This window comes from Ornithorhynchus anatinus, chromosome 13 (genome assembly GCF_004115215.2).
Source record: "Ornithorhynchus anatinus isolate Pmale09 chromosome 13, mOrnAna1.pri.v4, whole genome shotgun sequence".
Classification (NCBI taxonomy): Eukaryota; Metazoa; Chordata; class Mammalia; order Monotremata; family Ornithorhynchidae; genus Ornithorhynchus; species Ornithorhynchus anatinus.
In genome coordinates, this window is record NC_041740.1 from 28,483,879 (window position 1) to 28,506,080 (window position 22,202).

Below are 22,202 nucleotides of genomic sequence, written 5' to 3' on the forward strand. Positions count from 1 at the left end.
ATCATCTCTGTACCTCAGTTATCTTATCTGGAAAATGGAGATTAAAACTGTGAGCCCCATGTGGCACATCACCATGTCCAAACAAATTGTCTACCTCAGTCTTAGTACAGTGCCTGGCACATAATAAGCACTTAAATGTCATTTTTTTAAAAAAAGAGTGCTAAGATTACTGAACACATAGTAAGAATGAAGCAGAGGCTGGGAAAGACATCATGCCTTGATTGATGCTACACACAGACACACAACCATATTTTTACTTGTGATACTCTTGTACCAACTTGTGATACTCAGAGCAGACCCATGTTGTGAAAACAACATACCTTAAACACTTCTGTTATGTTCTATTCAAATTGTGTAATGAAAAAACAGGTTATTATGGCATAAATGACTGCATTCCTAAATGAATGAATTTAATCATGCTTTACATACCCTTTGTAAACATTTTTTCATTAAATATATGTATTTAAAAATAAATTATTCTTCCTATGCAAAAAAAGACCCACCATTCTTAATCACAAATTGTATTGGTTTTTTCACAGTTTTTTAATAGAATACAAATGAAATGCACACAATATTGCTGATAAACTTATGTTAAATGATATGGGTAAATTAATACTAATGTTAATGAGTCTTGGATTTAAGGATTTAAAAGCATGTTGAACTGAGTATTAAGATGGCACTTTTTTCCCCCAAATAACTTTCTAAGCTTTGGAGGAAAAAGTAGGTATAAACACGATAATCATTTATTTCTGAAGATGGGATTCTGCAGCCTGAGATACTTAAATAGTGTTGTGAAAGGGCTGTGAAATGGTACACCTTTATCCTCCTTCTGCCTGGTTCTCTACTCTCCACTCTGGGAAAACCAACTGCTTATAATTGTGATAGGAAAAGAAACAGATGTCCTACTTTGAGGCTGGAGACTAATAGAGAAGGAAAGGAAGGTGGGAGGGGGTAGTGAAAAATGTCTCCTCAGGAGCATCTGTTCCATGTGACACCCAGATTTTCAAAGAGAAAAGAAAGAATAAATTCCAATCAATCAATCAATGCTATCTATTGAGTGCTTATTGTGTGTAAAGCACAGTACTAAGGCACTTTTACCAGTAAAAGACTGGTAAATTTTCTCAGAGAAATACAGTAAAACTTTTTGAATAGTTTTTGTTAAAGAATTTACTATATGTCAAGCACTGTTCTAAGAAATGAGGTAAATACAAATTCATCAGGTTGGACCCAGGTCCCATCCACCATGGGGCTCAGACTGTAAACTGAAGGGAGAGGATTTAATCCCCATTTTACAGATGAGACACAGAGAAATTAAGTGATTTGGCCAAGGTCACACAGCAAACGATTGGCAGAGCAGGGATTAGAATCCAGATCTTTGACTCCCAGGCCCGTGTTTTTTCAAGTAGGCCACGCTACTTCTGCATAACTTGCAAAGGAACTGAATGAGGATGAGCTTGTTCTCCATAGAATTGTGTCCTTATGTGTGAATGAATGTGAGTACATGATTGTTAGTGTGTGAGTTTGATATACATGTGTATGTGAGTACATATTTGGCCTATTCACTAATATGCCTTTGGATCGGAATCAGACTACCTATTTGTACCTGAATATACCAATTGATGAATGTCAGCAAAGTGTATGGGTGTAAGTGTGTGTGTGTGTGTTAAATGAGGAAGAGTTAGAGCAATAGTGAGTTGAAGGAGGGGTAGGTAGCAGAAAAAAGCAAAGACACATTAGAAATTATGGCAAAAATAGAAGATGGGTTATCAAAAGGATCTTGTTTTGAAAACATTCCTCTTCTTCATCAATTCAAAAGTATGAGTGTCTACTGTGTGCAGAAATGAGAGAGACACTAGGCATTTGTGAGATTTTAATGATATTTTTGCCAAGACATAAATTAAGTAGTATTTACTAAAATTCTAGATGGAATTTGCCAACTTTTTAAAGTTGAAAGTTAATAAACTTGGAATCAATATTGAATTAAAACAACAGTAATGAGAATAAGAATATACTTGGCAAGTGCTTACTCTGTGCTAAGCACTGTTCTAAACACTGGGGTAGATGAACGTTAATCGGGTTGAACAAACACAGGGCTCACACTCTTAATCCCCATTTTACAGATGAGGCAACTGAGATCCAGAGAAGTGAAGTGACTTGCCCAAGGTCACAGAGAAGACGTGGCAGAACTAGGATTAGAACCCAGATCCTTCTGACAAGCAGGCCCATGCACTATCCATTAAGCCATGATGCTTCATATTTAAATAAAAGTCTGCCTCAGGGTTTATGACAAAAGGAATTATAGCAGCAACTTCTGGATGTGTATTACAGAAACTGAGTTCAGTGCTCTGGATAGAAATAGCAATGCATCCTTTTGATCCCTCTTAATAAGTTAACAATAAAAGTTGTGTATGAATGCCACCGAATAAACTTATAATTCCTATGAGATGCCCCTCCATAAAATAAAAATACAAACGCAAGGTTACAGATCATGCTTTCTTCACCCTAAATTAGTTTTGGGGCACTTCCCAACATGGCATTGCACCAGTATAATAAAGAAAATATTTCTGTAACATCTGCATCTGTTGCCTTTGGCTGCAGGTTTTAGGCAAGCAATATAATCTATTGTTCTACCAGGAAATAGTGTCCAACATTTTATGTAGTCCCGTAGGGTAATAGATACTATAAAGTCGGCATATTTTTCAATGAAATAATGCTAAAAGTGTATCCACTTACACCGAGAAATGGGACAGTAGTCCCATGGGACAAGAGGGTCGCCAGTGTAACACCACGGACCGTGAGCATCATCGTCAGGATTGCGGCAGTAATTCTTGTTCAGCTTGCTAGCATCAGGTTCCCAGAAAATATGCCTGCATGAAAAACAGATTACAACTTCAGAATATGTGCCCTTTGAGAAAAAATGGGTTACAGATCCATATGATGTAATTCATCATCAAAATTCTTTTGATATCCTCCAGGATCTTTACTTGATATCTTTGAAACTTCTTGATATCTTTCAGCAGTAGTTTCCCTCTAAGTCTCTGTGAAAGATAAGCAGGTCAATGCCATATCATGCATATGTTGATGAAGCTAAGTTATTTCTGGATATTGGAAACATAAAGCAGGGATTTCTATTGCTTAGGGATCAAGACTGACACAAAATAAATACCCATATGTGAACTCACAAGGGTCAACCCCCAGATCAATACAATGATGGCTGACCTTAATGACTACAGATAAGGTCTTTCATCCTAGAGGTTTGGCTTCTCTGGTGCAGAGAAGAGTTGCTTCTTTCATCTTCCATTTTCAAAATGTGATGTAGGGCTATTACTAACTACCCTAGTAATCAGCATATTACTGCTGTACTTTCTTGGGCTGTTACTAGATTCATCATCACTGTCAAGTGGGAGAATTGGTGAAGGGCTCATGATTTGTTGGGCTTATTATTTTTTTGTTTTGCTTTTGCTATTCTTCATCTGAACATGTTTCACCTTATCTGAAAAAGTTCATTCAGGTTCAGGTGAGATATTCATTGTTCCAATATCATATGTAGTATTTTGGAGCAGTCCACTTGACTACCATTTAATCAATGAAATTTATTGAGTGCTTACTATGTTCCCAACACTGGACTGGGTACTTCGGAGAGTACAATAAAAGAGTTGGTAGACATGTTCCTTGCCCACAAGGAGCTTCCAGTATAGAGGGCTAGACAGACATTAATATAAATGAACAAATTAGGGACATAGTAAATACATTATGTATGATAAATTATGGATATAATAAATTGTGGATATAATTCCTCTAGTAGAAATGTGTCTACTATATTGTACTCTCCCAAGTGCTTTGTTCAGTGCTTTGCACACATAAAGTGCTCAATAAATACAACCGAATGAATCACCCTGCTTTGGTTGGCTAATTATAGGATACAGTATGACTATTTCAATGTAATTGCTAAGCATCATTCCCAAGCCCCTTACAATTACAGAGCAAGACCTAATAATTGTAATTCTCTAAAATCCTAGTTCATGTTACAGAATTATTACCTCCTAATTCTAATTATAAAATAATATCTATGTATTTGTCCTAGTAAGCTGGTCATTGCATACTTAATCAAGTATACCATTAGTTTTGTTTCAAGTAACTAAATGATACTTTCCAGAGCAAAATGAATGTTAGAACAAATTTTAAAATACAGAAAAAGCTTTAAAAAACTTTATCTCTAACTAAAACTGAAGAAAGTATACATCACTGCACCAAATTCCTATTTATGAACAATACTCATGAAGAATTAGTGCTCATTCAACTGAAATGAACAACATTAAATGATGTCATTTTCATTTACTACAAGTACTTAATTCCAGGCAGCAGGTAAGTCCTTGTTTGTCACTTGCTTTTTACCTAGTGGTACTATCACTTAAAAACTGGTTGTTAAATCACTCTTCACTTTGAAAATCTGCTAAATGCAATGCTGTGGAAGATGAGTCTGGGGTCATAGACAGTGTCAGAATAGAAAATCCCCAATTGACTTTCCTAATTCACATTTGAATTATTTGAGTTCAAATAGAATATTCCTTAAATGAGCAAATGTATACATATTTTGTAAAGATGAGTTGATATTGGTATCTGGCATACCCTTAATATGCTTTTGTAGCTTTTCATAGTCTTAGAGAATTCTCCTACAAGCAAAATATTTAGTCTCTAAAAGAGGAAAAGAGTATTATTATGAAGATTAACATAAAATGGCCATTTCTCACCTGATTGATATGTCACACTGTAACTGTATATATAAGTGCACAAACATGTATTGGTCTATGTAAATCAAATCACTCATGCAAAATACCAATATAGCTAATATTCTGCAGTACCAAAATGGCTCCCTCATCATAGAAGCATATACAATAATACAGAGGAAAAAACAAAATAGACATGATTATTTGTCATTATTTTTGCATAAAGTCAATGTACACACCGGTGTAAGTCTTCCATATTCTTTTCCCACATAGAGCAAGTCAGCCCAAATCTTGTTTTGGATAAATTCCCCATGTAATTCTTGCCATTCCCACGATAACAGTCTACATAACAAAACACATGGGGAAATAGCTTTTGATGGTTGTTGAGTAACATTACAGAGAAAACCATTCTTTACCAGATGTAGAATAAATTCATGAAAAGCAAGTGTCAAGTTGAGATGACCCATATATGATCAATATCATTAGAATGGAAGTTTAACCTCTCAGAATCAATCAACTATGCATATTCCTTAACGGGGTCTCAGTTTCTTCATCCAGGACAAAACTATGTCTCTGTTGTAGATAAGAGTCCTAACAAGTTCAGAGTTGGTTTTGCCTACAGTTAAAAAGGCATTGCACAGCACTAAAATACTAAAACCTTCAAGTATGACTTCTTTAAAAAAATCCAGATGGTCTAAAAAAAAGAAATTGAGAAATAAACTTTTGAACTCATTAACAAATTTCTGGAATAGATATTTTAGATGATATGACAGAGGGCAGACATGCCTTCAACTTCAGCACATTTCTTAAAAGTGTTATACCCTGCCATTGATTGGTTTAGAGAAGAGAACTGTTTTGCTTTACCCCTAAAGTTATTATTACGTGTCACTTAACCATAGGTTTGTATAAATCTCAAACTGTAGGATGAACAGTGGGGTCATGAACATATTTCCAAACATAAATCTCTAACTCTGCTGTAGAGCCATGTGTGAGGTGGGGAGTGAGAAAATGAATACCGAACATATGCTAATGCTAAGTATGTGGGTAGTTGCCAAGATAACCCACAAAAAGAGTTCAACACATGTATGGTGAGGTTGACCTAGGGTGACTTTCCAACTACTATCTAACTTTCAATTCTTGTGCTAAAGAGCAAAGCATTTCTAACAGGCACCCAGGCGCCCAAAATGGGGGTTAAGACTCTGAGCCCTATGTGGGACAGACACTGTGTCCCACCTGATTACCTTGTATCTATTCCAGCAGCTAATACAGTGCCTGACACATAGTAAGGGTTTAACAAATACCATTATTATTATTATTTGGTGTGAAGGGCAGTGAAACTGACTGGAGTTTCAGTTTCTCTCCCCTCCTCTGACTATTTCTTTAAGGATGCTATGGAGAAAATCAAAGGTACCAATGTGCAGAGGGCATGTGGGGAAGGAGCTGGAGAATGAAAGGAGTGCATCAAGATTATCCCCTAAACAAAGGAATGGACCTGCTTCTTAACTTGATTATGCTGCCTCCAAAGGGTGGAGGGAGGAATCTGTGAAATGTATTATATTCCATATTGTTCAAAGGACATAGAAATAATTGCAAAATAAAAATGTTGACCCCAACACTGGCATCATAATACCACCTCATTTTGTATAGCACTTTTTGTTTTCCAAAGCATGTTCACATTAATGACCTCATTTTATCTTCATAACATTTGTATACTATAGGTAGTATCTTCCACACTTTACAGATGAGGAAACTGGGGCCAGAGAAGTTAAGTGATTTGTCCAAGATCACACAAGAGGCCAGGAACAAAGCTAAGAACCTAGGTCTCCCACTTCCTACTCACACTCCCTTTCCCCTAGAGCCATGTGCACTTCTGATTATACTTCCTCTGAGGAGAGGAGTGATAAAAAATGCACTCATTATTAGAGAAATGATACAGCAGTTGAGCATCTGTCATTAAGGCAGCCTTTGCATCACACCCACTTTCCTCCTTCGACCTCCCCAAGTGCATGGTTGTAGTCATCAATTACCTTGTTCACTTGAAACATCACACTTGGGGATTTGGGAGCAATAGCCTATGCGGATGGTTGGGTCAACAGTGAAACACCAGGGTAATTCAGCTCCATCTGGGTTTCTGCAGTAGTTTTCCCTTAAGTCTCTGTTCAAGATAAGCAAGAAAGTGTCATTTTATGCACAGAGTGATGAAACCAAGTTCTTTTTCACCACCAATAATAAATTATAATATTGTAAGGGTTCTCTAAGACAGAAGTGATAAGTCAGAAGCAGTAGTTGTTCCGGTACACTTTACTAGAGGTTTGGAAAGTACAGAATGACCAAGTGACAAGTGCCCTGCCCACAATGAGCTTACACCTCTGAGAGGGCCTCCAAACAAAGAATAGTAATAATAATTATGGTATTTGTTAAGCACTTACTATATGCCAAGCCCTGTTCTTAGCTCTGGAGTCGATGCAGTTTGGATATAGTCCCTATCTCACATGGGGCTCACAGTCTTAAACCTCATTTTACAGATGAGGTAAGTGAGGCACAGAGAAGTGAAGTCACCCAAGGTCACATAGCAGACAAGTGACAGAGTCAGGATTAGGACCTTCTTGCTTCAATTCACTTTCCACTCAGAAACCCAGAACTCTGAAAGAGGACCCCCAAAGTCACTCAAAATCATAGCAGACCAAGATCAATCAATGGTATTTACATTCATATACTCTGCTACTTTCCCTTGCTGTAATTCATTTTAATATCTGTCTCCTCTTGCTAGATTGTAAACCCCCTGGGAGCAGAGATCATGTCTACTAACTTTATTGAATCGACCTCTCCCTACCATTTAGTACAGTACTCTGCTTGCAATAAGCAATACATACATATACATATATATTGCACTTCCACACAATATATATATGTTATATGACTAAATATGCATATATATAGTGGACTTAGAAAAATGCAATATATTCAAGTACATGAACAACACAGAAGGGAGATGGAGCCGGGGAAGAAAGGGCTTAATCGGGGAAAACCTCTTGGAGATGCGACCTTAATAATGTTTTGAAAGTGGGGAGAGTGGTGGTCTGGTGCATATAAAAGGGGAGGGAGTTCCAGGCTAGGGCCAGGCTAGAGGATGTGGGGAGGGGTCGGAGGCAAGATAGACAAGACGGGGCGCAGTGAGGAGTCATCAGGCTGGACCGTAGTAGATCAGTGAAGTAGGAGGGGGTGAGCTGATCGAGTGTTTTAAAGCCTATGGTATGGAATCTCTGTTTTGATGCAGAAGTGGATGGGCAACCACTGGAGGTTCTTGAGGAGTGGGAAGACGTGGACTGAACGTTTCTGTTGATATATGACCCATGCATCAGAGTGAGGTATAGATTGGAATGGGGAGAGATAGGAGGCCAGGAGGTCAGCAGTAGACAAGGTGAGGTAGGATAAATGCTTGGGAAATAAGGTGACAGATTAGGGAGCTTGAAAATAATTTACATAGTGTGTTTTTTATATCCTGGGTGAATGTCAAGAAGGTTGTAGAAGATGAAATCAAATCTATTTTACTCACTTGTTTCTGACATTTCCCTGACACTTATCCATGGTCAATAGCACTTCATAAGAAACCAATTAGCACTGCTTAAAATCAGTTTATAGTAAACAATGGGTTTTAAGTAACTTCAATCAGTCTCGTCTGCAATGCTCCTGAAGGACTGACAACAGGGCTTCAATAGACCCTGTCCTAGACCCTGTTCTTTACATGAGACAGCATCCCTGACTGAGACTCATCATAATAGAACAAAGTGATGCCTAATTACTGGCTGTATTATGGTAATTACGTTCCCTTACTCTTCCATTATGTTCTTTCTAACGATTCTGCAAAATGAAATCAGGCATGAAAGCAGAAATGACTGCTTCTTGGGCCCACCAACCACCACGGAAGAGATTCTTTCAGTTAATAATAAATTGTCAGTGAATAATAATAATATTAATGGGATTTATTAAAAGCCTACTAGGTGCCAAGCATTCTTCTAAGTGCTGGGGTGGACACAAGGAAATTAGGTTGGACACAATCCCTGTCTTGCATGGGCTCACAGTTTTAATCCCCATTTTACAGATGAGGCAACTGAGGCACAGAGAAGTGAAGTGGATTGTCCAAGGCCACATAGCAGTCAAGTGGTGGACACGGGATTAGAACCTGTGACCTTTTGATTCTCAGAAAGGTGCTCTATCCACTATGTTATGCTGCTTCTAGCATGGCCCTGTGGAAAAAGCACTGCCTGGGAGTCAGAGGACACTGTTTCTAATCCTGGCTCAACCACTTGTCTGCTGTTTGACCTTGAACAAGTCACTTAACTTCCCAGTGCTTTGGTTCCATCATCTGCAAAATGGAGTTTCAATACCTGTCCTCCCTTCTACTTAGACTGTGAGCCCCATGTCAGAAATGATCATCTTCTCCCTACCCCAATGCTTAGTATAGTGCATGGAACATTGTAAGCCCTTAACAAATACCATTAGGATGGGGAGCCAGACCCTAGCACATAGTTATTCCAAGAGTACTTTTCATTAGTTTTTCAATTGTACTTATTGAACACTTACTGTGTGCAGAGCACCACCCTAAGCACTTAGGAGAGTACAATACAACAAGAAACAGACACATTCCCTGCCCACAGTGAGCCTTTTGACACTCTGGAGGCAGAAAATTGGGTTGGCTAAGCAATTGGGCTGACCTATATGGTATTGCTTATGGTCTATCATCTTATGTTCCAGTGGCCTGGGAATCGTTGCAAAATCCACAAATCCACCTCGCCCCGCTCCAGTAAATATTGTAATGCTCTAACTGCCTTAGGTACAATCCCAAGTTGTTTCTCTCAGCAATGGGAATAAAAGCTTGCCAAGTTTAAGACTCATTGAATGGCACATGTTCAGCATTTTAGACTAAATTCAAACCTTTGGCTTTTCTTATAAAACACAAGCTCTTATTAAGAAGTTGAGGGGAGGAGGTCTTGTTTTTTCCCCTTTAGAATATTACTTTTACTTTGATAAATTAAGTGTGAGTGGAAAATGTGTGGATTCAATTTCACTTGAAATGCACATGGATTTAAAATTTTAGGAGGAAAAGTAATTTGTAAAATGTGTTTGGAACTTAATTCAAAATGTTGAGTGAAAGCGTAAGATGTTAAGCGAATACAAAATGTTTGCTTGGGTCTCGCTGTGAGGGGAGGGTCTAAAACCAGAAACACCTCATTAATCCAGATTAAAGAAGAAACAACTACAAGATTCACTCTATTTTTTCTTAAAATTGTTTCAAATATCTTCAAGTGTGAATTGTTTACAGCTGTCAAAGCAGTGAGAATAAAGGAAATGGGAATTACATAAGTCATATATTTACATCATTATTAAATGATACAACCTGGCCAAATGGTCACCCAGAAGAAGAAATGCAATGTCTGGAAGAAGATTTTTATGGTCTTAGAAGCGGGCTGCACTGATATATGAATGAATATCAAGATTTGCAAGACTCTGACTGCCCAAAGTAACATTATCATTATAACATTATCATTATCATATAATTATAATTATAATTATCATATGTTATTGTTATAACATTATAACATTATGATTATAACATTATTAGGAGAAGCAGCATGGCTCAGTGGAAAGAGCATGGGCTTTGGAGTCAGGGCTCATGAGTTCGAATCCCAGCTCTGCCACTTGTCGGCTGTGTGACTGTGGGCAAGTCACTTAACTTCTCTGTGCCTCAGTTCCCTCATCTGTAAAATGGGGATTAAGACTGTGAGCCCCACGTGGGACAACCTGCTTCCCCTATGACTACCCCAGCGCTTAGAACAGTGCTCGGCACATAGTAAGCGCTTAACAAATACCAACATTATTATTATTATCACATCAGCTCTATAAGGGAAATCTAGGATGGTCTGGTCACCCTGGTTATGCCCCTTGGTGCTCTGAGTGTATTCATCAGGCAAGCAACATTCAGGTGCTGCTAATTGTCCTGAGCACCAATCAGAGACCAGTTCAATCCCCATCAGACTTCCCATCTGCTCCGATCAAAACCAGAAGGGTTAGAAGTTGTCATCAGCAGCAGATTTCTTCACTTTTAGATATGGTGTGGCCTACGGAAATGAGCGTGGGCCTGGGAGTCAGGGGACCTGGGTTCTCATCCATGGTTAAACAAGTCTGCCACACCTGCTTCCTGGACAAACCGCTTAACTTAATAATAGTGTTGGTATTTGTTAAGTGCTTACTATGTGCACAGCACTGTTCTAAGCGCTGGGGGAGATACAGGGTAATCAGGTCGTCCCACATGAGGCTCACAGTTAATCCCCATTTTACAGATGAGGTAACTGAGGCACAGAGAAGTTAAGTGACTTGCCCACAGTCACACAGCTGACAAGTGGCAGAGCCAGGAGTCGAACCCATGACCTCTGACTCCGAAGCCCAGGCTCTTTCCACTAAGCCACGCTGCTTCGCTAACTCTCTGGCCCTCAGTTTCTCCATCTGTAAAATGGGGATTCAGTATTTGTTCTCCCTTCCCCTTAGACTGCAAGCCCTATCTTTGTGTCCAACCTGATTATCTTGTACCTACCCTAGTGCTCAGTATAGTGCTGGCACATAGAAACCACCTCCCATCCCTAACAGGGAGAAATGGGCCCAAACGTCTCAACACTAGCTAGTACTCTTGGTGATTTGACAAAATATTTTAAGGCTCTATGTCTTTCCCCTTCATCTTTCTCTGTTGTCCTACTCTTCCATCCATTATTAGTGGAGACCTTGAGGGGCAGTAATGAAAAAAATTACTTAAATCGTAACTTCAAAAAACAGCACAGGACTACACTCTATGTCTACTTCAACTTACTACCTAAATAGGGAGTCCACCAAATTAAAATACATTCAATATTTTTATGCTAGGCTCCCTAATTAGAGCATTTTCCTTGTGGTCAGGGAATTTGTCACATCATCATTTTGTACTTCCCAATGGGTTCTGTAATCCTCAAACTGAACTGTGTTCCAAGAATTTTGAAATTGGAAAGGTTTTCATGGATTTTCCTATTTAAATTTGCATTTCAGCAAAGCAGAAAGATGTAGACTAAGTTTCTTGAGAGCACAGACTGTGATTTATATTTTTATTACACTCTCCCAGTGATTGCCACTCCCGTTTGAATGTAAACTCCCTATTGGCAGGGAAAGTGTCTATCAACTCTGCTGCACTGTACTCAAGTAGTGTGGCTTAGTGGATAGAGCATGGGCTTGGGTGTCAGAAGGTCATGGGTTCTAATCCCGGATCCACCACAGGTCAGTTGTGTGACCTTGGGCAACTCACTTCACCTCTCTAGGCCTCAGTTACCTCATCTGTAAAATGGGGATTAAGAGTATGAGCCCTATGAGGGACAGGGACTGTGTCCAACCAAATTAACCTGTACCCCAGTGCTTAGAACAGTGCTTGGCACATAGTAAGTGCTTAACAAGTACCATTATTATTATTACTCCTCAAACAGTAAGTGTTCATTAAATACCATTGATTTGTACAGTGCTCTGCATCACAGTGCTCAACAAATCAGTGCTCCAGCATTTAGAACAGTACCTGGAACATAGTAAGCACTTCATTCATTCAGTTATATTTACTGAGTGCTTACTTTTTGCAGAACACAGTATTAAGCACTTGGAAAGTACAATTCAGCAACAAATAGAGACAATCATTACCCAACAACAGGCTCATGGTCTTTACAAATACCATAAACATTTTTTTTAAAAAAATACTATTTAATGAATAGAATTAAACAGATCTGATAGGGCATATCTAAATGAATAAAGGACATACGCAAACCCACTATGTTACATAACAACATTTTCATGTTCAAATAAAACATGAAATGTTTAGTTGGCTCACCATGGAATTTCAAGTACAGCTCCCTGAAGTAAGTACAGTGACAGTCTCAAAAATAGTTTGGTTTGAGATTGAAAACAGTTCTACTTCAAGGAGCTGCAGTTCTTCCAGTCCTATGAAGAACTCCCAGGCCCTTTCAAGAATAATATGAAAATAGAACACCAGTCCCCCAAATTAACAATACGATTTTTCAGCTAGTTTTTGAGAAGGAAATGAGGAAGCCAGGCTGAACCCGTGAATAGCAAGATCATATTGGAGCCAATGAAGTTGCCCTGAGTCACTAGTGCCAGTGCAAGGAGAGCATTCTCAATCATTGCGTGGAAAAGCCTAGTTTTTCAAAGGATTTGGGACCCTTGCCTAAATATACTCACTTGCACTTGAAGTTTTCAGGAGTTATATTGTGCTGGTGAGGATGCTGAGAGTCCCAGCGTTGACATTCAATTTCATTCCATGTCTCTTTGATGGTTCCTCGATAGCTTTCCCCTTGACCTCTGATACACTCAGTTGTTTCGGTGTTTATGTCAGTGTTGTTCACAGTACTATGAGCTGATAAATGAGAGCAAAGAAAAGCACTTCATTTCCTTTCATATATCTTTAAATCTGAATCAAAGATGTTCATCCAAATTCCATTTTTTTAAAAAAGAGAACCTAAATTTTCTCTCTTGAGAACTTGCAAAGTAGATTAATCAAACAGCAGATGGAACACTGCCCTACTAATAATAATAATAATGTTGGTATTTGTTAAGCGCTTACTACATGCAGAGCACTGTTCTAAGCGCTGGGGTAGACACGGGGGAATCAGGTTGTCCCACGTGGGGCTCACAGTCTTAATCCCCATTTTACAGATGAGGTAAGTGAGGCACAGAGAAGTGAAGTGACTTGCCCACAGTCACACAGCTGACAAGTGGCAGAGCTGGGATTCGAACCCATGACCTTTGACTCCAAAGCCTGTGCTCTTTCCACTAAGCCATGCTGCTTCTACTACCATTCTCTATCCCCATCAATCAATTATATTTACTGAACACTCAACTCCATGCAGACCACTGTACTAAGCACTTGGGAGAGTACAATATAACAGAGGTGATGAACACATTCCCTGCCAACAATGAGCTCATCTCCCCTCTTCCTGTCCCTCCCCTTGCCACTCTATGTTACAGCCTACTGCAAGGTTCATCTTCCTCAAGTGACATTTGAGACGTCTTTAACGCTCCTCAAAACCCTCCAGTGACACACCATTTTCCCCGTACAAAGAAAAAACTTTTCACAGTCAGCTTCTGGGTTATCCACACCTTCCACATTTGTTCTCTTCACCCACTGCACCCTCATAAACTCTCCTTGTTCCTCCAAGCTAACTCTGCCATATTCTCAACTCTACTGCCTCTGTCTCCTCATTTATGCTGTCCCCATGGCTGGAAACATGTTCCCCTTCCTAAATCCAAGATATATTTGAAGTCCTTATGAAAGCCTTATTCTACTCACTTTCCCAATTGATTTCCAGCATCCCATGTCATACAAACCTAACAGCCATTTCTAGCATTTGTGTACTTATTAGAAAAGTATTTTAAAAAGTAACAACCTGACACATTCATTAGACATGATTTACTTCCTACTGAATACAGAAGAAAAATTGTGTTTTTTCCCCTTGTTTCAGGAATTTAGTTTCTGTTTAATGTCCATTATTGTTATAGTTTATGGTTTGGAATTTTTTAAAGGTACTGAAGTCCTTGAACATGAAATTACAAGTATGACTACATATTTCCGTCAACTTTAGTCCCTTAAGCAAGCCCTCTACCACTTATTCCAGTCATTTTCTAGAGGCATTTCATTTGAATTATGTAGGTATTGTTCTTAGTTGTGATTGAAACAGTGGTTTGCCGTTTTGAAATCAAGGCTGCAATTGACTCAAATCAACATTTAAAAAGAGTGCTCATACATCACCCTACTTATAAAATGTTGATGTATGCTCTAATTATATTTCATTGATGCTATTTGTGTGTAGGCAGAGTTTAGCTGTGTAAATATCCAGGACCATATGGTTAACTGAACTGTGACCAAAGCCATCTGAAAGAAATAGGAAACCTAGTCCAGTAAACCTTTCCTCTCTGGAGACTACATTTCCCAGAATCCTTTGGGATTCAGAAACACCAGTAGGAAGCTGGGAGGAATTTATCCAATCAATCATTTAAGTAGAGCTTTTAAATTCCAGGAGGAAAATCCACCTCTCTGCCTCTCCTTTCCTTGTCTTCCTTCCACAGGTTCTCCATCAGTTGTTACATTACCTCCTGCTTGTGATTGATTTATAACCATCCAGTCTTGAACCAAAGAAAGTGTGGCTCAATGAGCAGTTCCCCTAAAGCTGTGTGAGATTAGGGTAAAGTCTTTCTAATTACCCTATTGTTACATAGGTGGGTGGGCTGTCAGAGGGATTGATCTAACTTTTGCTGAAGGAATCTTGCTGCTATGAATTCAAAGTCAAGAAATAAAATTTTTCAAGATTCTTGCTTCTCTCTCACACAAGGCCTATGGCCTCCAACATGCCTTCCCAGACTAAGCCCCACTGTTCTTCATTTCCCACTCCCTTCTGCTTCACCCTGACTTGTGCCCTTTGCTCTTCCCCCTTCCCAGTCCATCTGCAATTTTGTTTATTTGTATTGATGTCTGTCTAACTCACTTTAAATTGTAAACTTGTTGTGGGTAGGGAATGTAACTGCTTCTTGTTGCATTGTACTTTCCTAACCGCTTAGTACAGTGTTCTGCTCAGTAAATATGATTGAATGAATTATTCTGCCTGACATTATGTGCTAATGGAAAACATCTTTAATGAATGAATGGCACTGCCCACCAATATCAGTGTTTGATTTTGTGAGTGTGTGTGTGTGTGTGAGAAACACTGAATGGACTGTAGTATCCTGAGGTATAGAACTGTGATACATGAATTTTGAGAAACATAAGATTTATCTTCAGTCCTGGATTTTCAACAGTTCCAGGTAATTTCAAAATGAGCTTCTCTAGATGTGCTTTTCAAAGCACTTAGCAAAGTGCTTTGCACATAGTAAGCGCTCAATAAATATGGTTCATTGATAGAATGAAATCTACTACACAGCTCTTTCATTTGAACTAAATAAAAGGACTGCTGAAAATCTGTTTGTACTAGCATTTTAAATCTTGCTTCAATTAGTGTCAGATTAAGTAACTTGTTTGTACAGTATGAGGTTAATTTTGTGACTTCACCTTAGCCAATCTCTCACGCTTACTTTGTGCCACTGAAGCTATGATTTGTTTTTTTTAAGTGAAGAACATCAACAATATGTTTTTCAGTATAACTTGGTCTCCAGTGGTTTGCCACTATAGTGATTCTGGTCTTCAAAAAGATAAACAGCCATTTACCACTTTCAAATTAGGACACATCTCATATACGAGTAATTGCTATGATTTACACTGTTTTCTAACTTGATCCATACAAGCGTCTCCTAAAGTCATCCTATTTCACTTCAATTATGGTTGCCACCAACTTATTATTCAAACAGACTATCCCTTCAGACCTTCCCTGGCATGTGGGTGTGGGCAAGAAGTACATTTTATTGCCGTTTCAGTGTTTGTTTTCCACCATTTTATGTCTTAAGATTTTAAAGAATGTTCAAAATAATCTCTCTTTTAAAAGCAAAGCTCTTATACAGAATTGCAGAGAATAAATGCATTGATTTTTCAGAAGAAGGTGGTGAATAACTCACTCTCAAAAACAAGGAGGTTATTCCTTTTTAATTGCCCAAAGAGAGAAGCTGAGGAGAAAAAGCAATCATCATCATCATCATCATCAGTTATACTGGTGGTGTTGATGTCTGCCTGTGACATTTTGTGGTGTGAGAAGAGAAAGAAGAAAGTGCTATTCACCAACATGAACCTTCAATAGCATTATGGGAGATCTGGGAATTCAGCTACTAATGGAGGGTGAAATTTTCCTTACATTGATCACAGTGACTGTTTTTTAAGAAATGCGTGTAAAATAAGGATAAAATGCCCTTCAAATTTCCACATTCACAAGGCTTTTTTGCTAGAAAATATGGAAGATATTATTCTGGAAGGATGTGTTTCACTGGCACATTTCAAAACATGACCAGTATAACATCGCAAAGGTCAAAGTAAAGCGTCACTTTACTAACAAGGAGAGAGCAGCCAGGCAGATAAAGGTACCCTCAGGGAGATTTATTTTAATTTTTTTTATTAATGAAAGAATAATCTGGACTACTGAACTCATGCCTTCATTTTGGTTTCTACCCTCTATTTCCCTTGAATATCTGTGTCCCTATCTAATGTGCCTAACGATGACTTAAGATGTCCCCAAATCTGTAGAAGACTGTGAGCCCCATGTGGGACAACCTAATTACCTTGTATCTACCCCAGTGTTTAGAACAGTGCTTGGCACATAGTAAGTGCTTAAAAAATACAAGCATTATTATTATAAAAGCAATCCAGAAAGAACTCGTTCTTACAAATATCTGAAGAAGAGTTGAAAAAAAAAACCTTATGGATGTTCATTGACTCAAATTATTTCTTGGGGAGAGGGAAGAAAGGAATGAGTAAGAGAATACTTGGATCCTAATTTTTCATAGTTATAAACATGAATGGTTAAATGCAAAAAATGAAACAGTATTCCATTTTAGACATACTCATAAAATCTGTGAAACAGTACAATGTTGATTGCAAATATTTAGCACTAATATCTGCTAACATTTTTATAAACGTCCTTCTCCCTAAAAAATGTGATTTTAAACTATTTGACAGTTGTACTTATTTCTGAGTGTAATTCAATGAAAACATTTCTAGCTATACATTCCATATGTGCAAAGGAGCTTTCCTCGGAAGTCAAAGGATAAAGGCTATTTGCAAACTAATTGCACAGCACATTTATCAATTAAGAGGGCAAGAAAACATCAATAATATCTTATTTATGATAAAGATTGCCTGTTAAACTAAATAACCATTAATCTGTAAATTATTTGGAAAATAAAAAGATCCCTTAAGAGATCCTCTTGAAGGCTCTACATAGTGGTATTAGTTGTTGATGACGATTGTAATGAGTAAAATGCTAGTGACCACTAGTAGAGCATAAAGCAGTTCTAGATATTCATTCAGTCATATTTACTGAGCACTTACTATGTGAATAGTGTACAAGCAGAGACAGTTATTCCTGATTATGGAATAAACAGGCCTAACCCTATCATTTTCTCCTCTAATCAAAGTACAAAATTGTCAGAAATATGAGGCCAAAATCAAGCAAGAATTTCACAGCAAAATGAGTAAGGCAGGGACAGTTTAATATAAAGAAATCTTCTCATTCAAACTTATTTCCTTAAAAGTGTCTTATGGGGGAAGCAGGGTGGGATGATCTGGAAAGGAGAATGGGGTGGGGGGGAGCACATACTTATTTCCCCAGAGCCCCATATACACTGCCAAACAAAATGTTGCAAGAATGCATAACTATCTCGACTGTTGGTCAAGTTAGCCAAGCATTTGAAAAATATCTGTACCAATTCCATAGCACAAATGCTTTCATAAATATTTCTCTCCAACTTTCCTAGAAAACATGGGTTCTCTTCTCTGAAACCTCTAAGGATAGAACATTTGCCAGTCAGGGAAACGTGAACAACCTCTCCTTAGAAAGACTATCTATTCCCCAGGCTGAAACACGAGCGATGTTGTGCCGTGATAAGTGGAAAGATGATTTTTGTTTGGAAATGTTCTTGAGAAAACAACTTTTGCTGTTGAAATCTCCCCAGGCTGGGAGGCTATAATAAATTAATGTAGATGCCCTCCTGGAAGGAAGGCTCTGTCTTGCCAGTGTAGTTCTATTCTTTTGGGAACAACAGTGTTTGGCATTGGCATCAAGTACACTGCTATATTACAAGGTACAGCCCTATTCAAAAAAGGAAGAGACACTGATGAAACTCTAATTATCAGTACATGAGTTTCATTTCCAAAGAAAACAGAAAGATCTACACAGTAACCAGTAAAAACAGGACTGCTAATAGAAAAAATAAATTGCAAGTATAAAGGGCTTATTGCCATAAACCAACTTGGGAACTAGGGAAGGCTTCAAGTGCCAAATTGCTTGCACGTTTCTTTTGGACAAGAGTCCAAATTTCATATCTGAAAGTTTACTGGAACCCATCCGAGCTCTTTTGGTACGAAAAGCTTGAGAGAAGGCTTTTTCTGAAAGATTTTCAATCTTACTGGTTCTACTGCTTGTTTAATGGTTCATGTCAGCCCCTTCCATACACTCTTAATTCTCTGAGGGGAAAGGTTGTTGATAGTATTATGTCTAGATGCATTGACAGAAACTAAGGCCTTCTGCAAAATGCTTCAACTTTTGAACACACATGAATTAGAGAAATACAAAAAAGAATCTGTTCACTTTATATTAGCCAAAGATTTGATCTCAACTACGCTTTCCCTTCACACTCCAAATGAATATTTTTTTCCAATCATAAAAGTATTGTCCTTAAACAAATTCCATCGTTTTGAATGATCTTACAGTAGAAGTACATTGAGGCATAGGAGCTAAAATTGGCAGAGCATAAAAATCCATAAACATCCCCCAACCCATAGCCAAATGTGGATGTATTAATCTGTTTTTCGTGTTTCCATGTAAGGCTTGTTTCATCAGTTTTCCAAGAGAATTTGCTTAACTTGTAGATACATATTCATATTACAAACAGAAAGCCAACAACTGGTATGCAATATACTTTAGTAAAGTTACAATCAGTGACCTTTCTTTCAAATCCCAAATGCACACATTTCTTGGCCTTCTAAAGGGCATGGATTTCTGGTCTTCTCCTGTATCAGGGAATGTGTCTGTTATATTGTTATACTGTAATCTCCCAGACTCAAGGCACAGTGCTCTGCACACAGTAAGCAGCACTCAATAAATATGATTAAAAGAATGAGTTAATCTTGTCTTGGTTACAAGCTGGCTTAGTACAACTGATCATCTATGAGGACATTCCTCCGTAAGTTTCTCTGAGCTCATCAGTATTTCTAATTCACCAGATCTTTGCTAAATTTGTACCATCATCAGTAGTGTTTACTGAACACCTACTGGATGTAGAGCATTGGATTTGAGACTGGGGAACATACAGAAGAAGCCTACAGCCTGACAGGGAAGACAGCCAGGCATAAAGTGATGAAAAACTATAAATAAAATGAGCTCAAGAATAGACAATAGTAAACACAGATGAATATACAAGCCAAGTAGCAGATAAAATCCCATGTGGCTGGTAGGATGAAAAGATGGTGCACTTGGGAAAGATACTTAATCTTTTGAAAAGTCTAATATAAATCTAATAAATAGCTAATGCCACTGTATACATTGATGACACTGAATGGCTTTTTAAAGTTTGTTCTTCTAGAACTGGACAAGTTTTCCAGAGGTCATTCATTCCATTCCCCTGCCTCTATGCATAGGCAAATACCTTCAGGATAATTGCTCAGAAGGCAGGTCGCTCAGCACTAAATACCAACAACACATTTGGGTGAGAGGTTAAAAGTTGCCCTTGATGGAGTGGGAAGTTCTATGGATCAGGGTGAAGAGACAGAAATTGCTATCACCCCATCTTACTTAACATTCTCTCTTCAGATCCAGCCTATGAGAGGGAACAGGAAGCAATAAATTTAGGTCTAACTCACCACACGTTTTAATGGCACAGTACTCCCAGGGGGTGTCAGGGTCAAGAGTGTAGCACCACGGCCTCTGCTTGCCATCGGGATTGCGGCAGTAATTATCATCAAAGCCCATGTCAGGGTATCTGCAAAGCACACCAAGAAATGTGTCCCGTAAATCTGTCTAGCAACAACACCCAGGTCAGGTGACTCCTAGTTTGGCCTCAGTCCTCCTGGCTGGGCAAGGGGACGGCTTCCACTGAACTCACCTTGTTAGAGCTATTTCAAGTCTCCTTTCAGATGCTGGTGAGAGTATGTGTAGCACCAGATGGGGATAACTTTGCTAATTAGTTTAGTCCATTCTGGTGACTGACCAACAGTTGACAGACACGACTGAATCCCTTTCGAAAAAAGCCCAATTAAGCATGAATTCTATAAACACAGCCCAGCATACCATACTCATTAAGAAAACAGGTCTCCTTGTGTGACAGCCCTAATTCAAGCTGACTGCTATTTTTCAATAGCTCCCTTACTAATGATAGTTCCACTTTAGAAATCAAACTTTTCTGGGTCATGCCCTCACTTCCACCAAGGCAAAAGGCATACTTCAGTGCCCCAAGTCACCCACTCTACTTTATCTGGGTCTGAAATTGGTGTTTAATTTTAATTGTTTCCATATTTCTTCTGCTATTGCTCTATTTTTTTCAAGGGGAGATTTAATTTAATTAGAAAAGGACCAAACAAGCCTGGCAACAACTTCCAAATCCAGGGAGTTCCCCTTAGCGGGTAGCTATTTGGGTTTGCATGATTTACTCAGCAGACTTAAACCTAGAAACTTTGTGTCGGTGTTGAGCAATTATCCGGGGAATATAATCAATGCCAACAGCCACAGTAAAAATGATTTTGGCTTGAATCCAATGGCCTTGATTTCACTTTGCCTGTATTGAGGCAACAACAATGAGTAATAAGAATGGGGTCTAGAACACATCAGTGGAGTCAGGAAATACACAATTCTGATACCAGCTCTATACCTCACAGCACTGGGGAAATCACTTAATCTATTAGAAGTTTCTCATATGTAAAAGTGAGGGCACAAACATTTGAGTGTTGTCTAAATTAAGTAATTGATAATAATTGTATCAAAGATATTTAAATTCTAATATATCCTTTACTAGTGAACACTACAAAATTTGCTACGCCATTGTGCTATCAGTAGTACCAAACAGCTATCTCTATATTTTTAGTATTCATGAATTGACTTTTCTCTATTTGTCTTGCCTTATGCTGTCGAGTCATCTCAGACCCATAGTAACTCCATGGACACATCTCTCCCACAACACCCCATCTCCTTATGAAATTGTTCTGGTCGTGTATCTGTCCGAGCTTTCTTGGGAAAAATATGTAAGTGATTTACCACTGCCTCCTTCCATGCAGTAAACTCGAGTCTCCACCTTTTACTCTCTCCCATGCCACAACTGCCCAGCACAGGTGAATTTTGACTTGTAGAGGATTGCCTTCCACTTGCTAGCCACTGCCCAAGCTAAGAATGGATTAGATATGCCTCTGCTTGACTCTCCCTCCCACAGTCGAGACTTGGTAGAGTCCTGGAAACTCTCCAGGTGCAACCTTGAGAGGGAACTTTTCTTTAGCACAGTAAATTTATTACTGTTGTTCATCCAAGGTCCAACTACATAGGACAGAAGAAATCAGTCCATTGGAAGGTGATACAGTGATCAGAGTGCTATATATGTTTTGAATATTATATTTTAAATTAGTTACCATATATATTCTAAACATGAAATACAATTCAACAGGAAGCTCAGAATTCCAATTTAAGGTGCATTTTGATCCACTCCATAGCCAGTTGCAGAGTGCTGGTGCCTTTCCTGGAGAAACACTCTATACTGGTGGTGATGATTATCAGCTAT

The 22,202-nt window shown here is 38.5% G+C and overlaps 1 protein-coding gene across 2 annotated transcripts in view; it reads right to left on the bottom strand.

Moving 5' to 3' along the window:
* The window catches only part of HGF (hepatocyte growth factor), a 66,137-nt gene that overhangs the window by 12,129 nt on the left and 31,806 nt on the right, over positions 1 to 22,202 (bottom strand). For both annotated transcript variants that reach the window (XM_029078216.2, XM_029078215.2), the window contains exons 7-11: positions 20,302 to 20,420; positions 12,990 to 13,164; positions 6,755 to 6,882; positions 4,967 to 5,069; positions 2,734 to 2,867 (exon numbers count right to left, since the gene is read on the bottom strand). In XM_029078216.2, the coding sequence (XP_028934049.1) occupies positions 2,734 to 2,867; positions 4,967 to 5,069; positions 6,755 to 6,882; positions 12,990 to 13,164; positions 20,302 to 20,420 (659 nt within the window). The remainder of the gene's footprint in view (positions 1 to 2,733; positions 2,868 to 4,966; positions 5,070 to 6,754; positions 6,883 to 12,989; positions 13,165 to 20,301; positions 20,421 to 22,202) is intronic.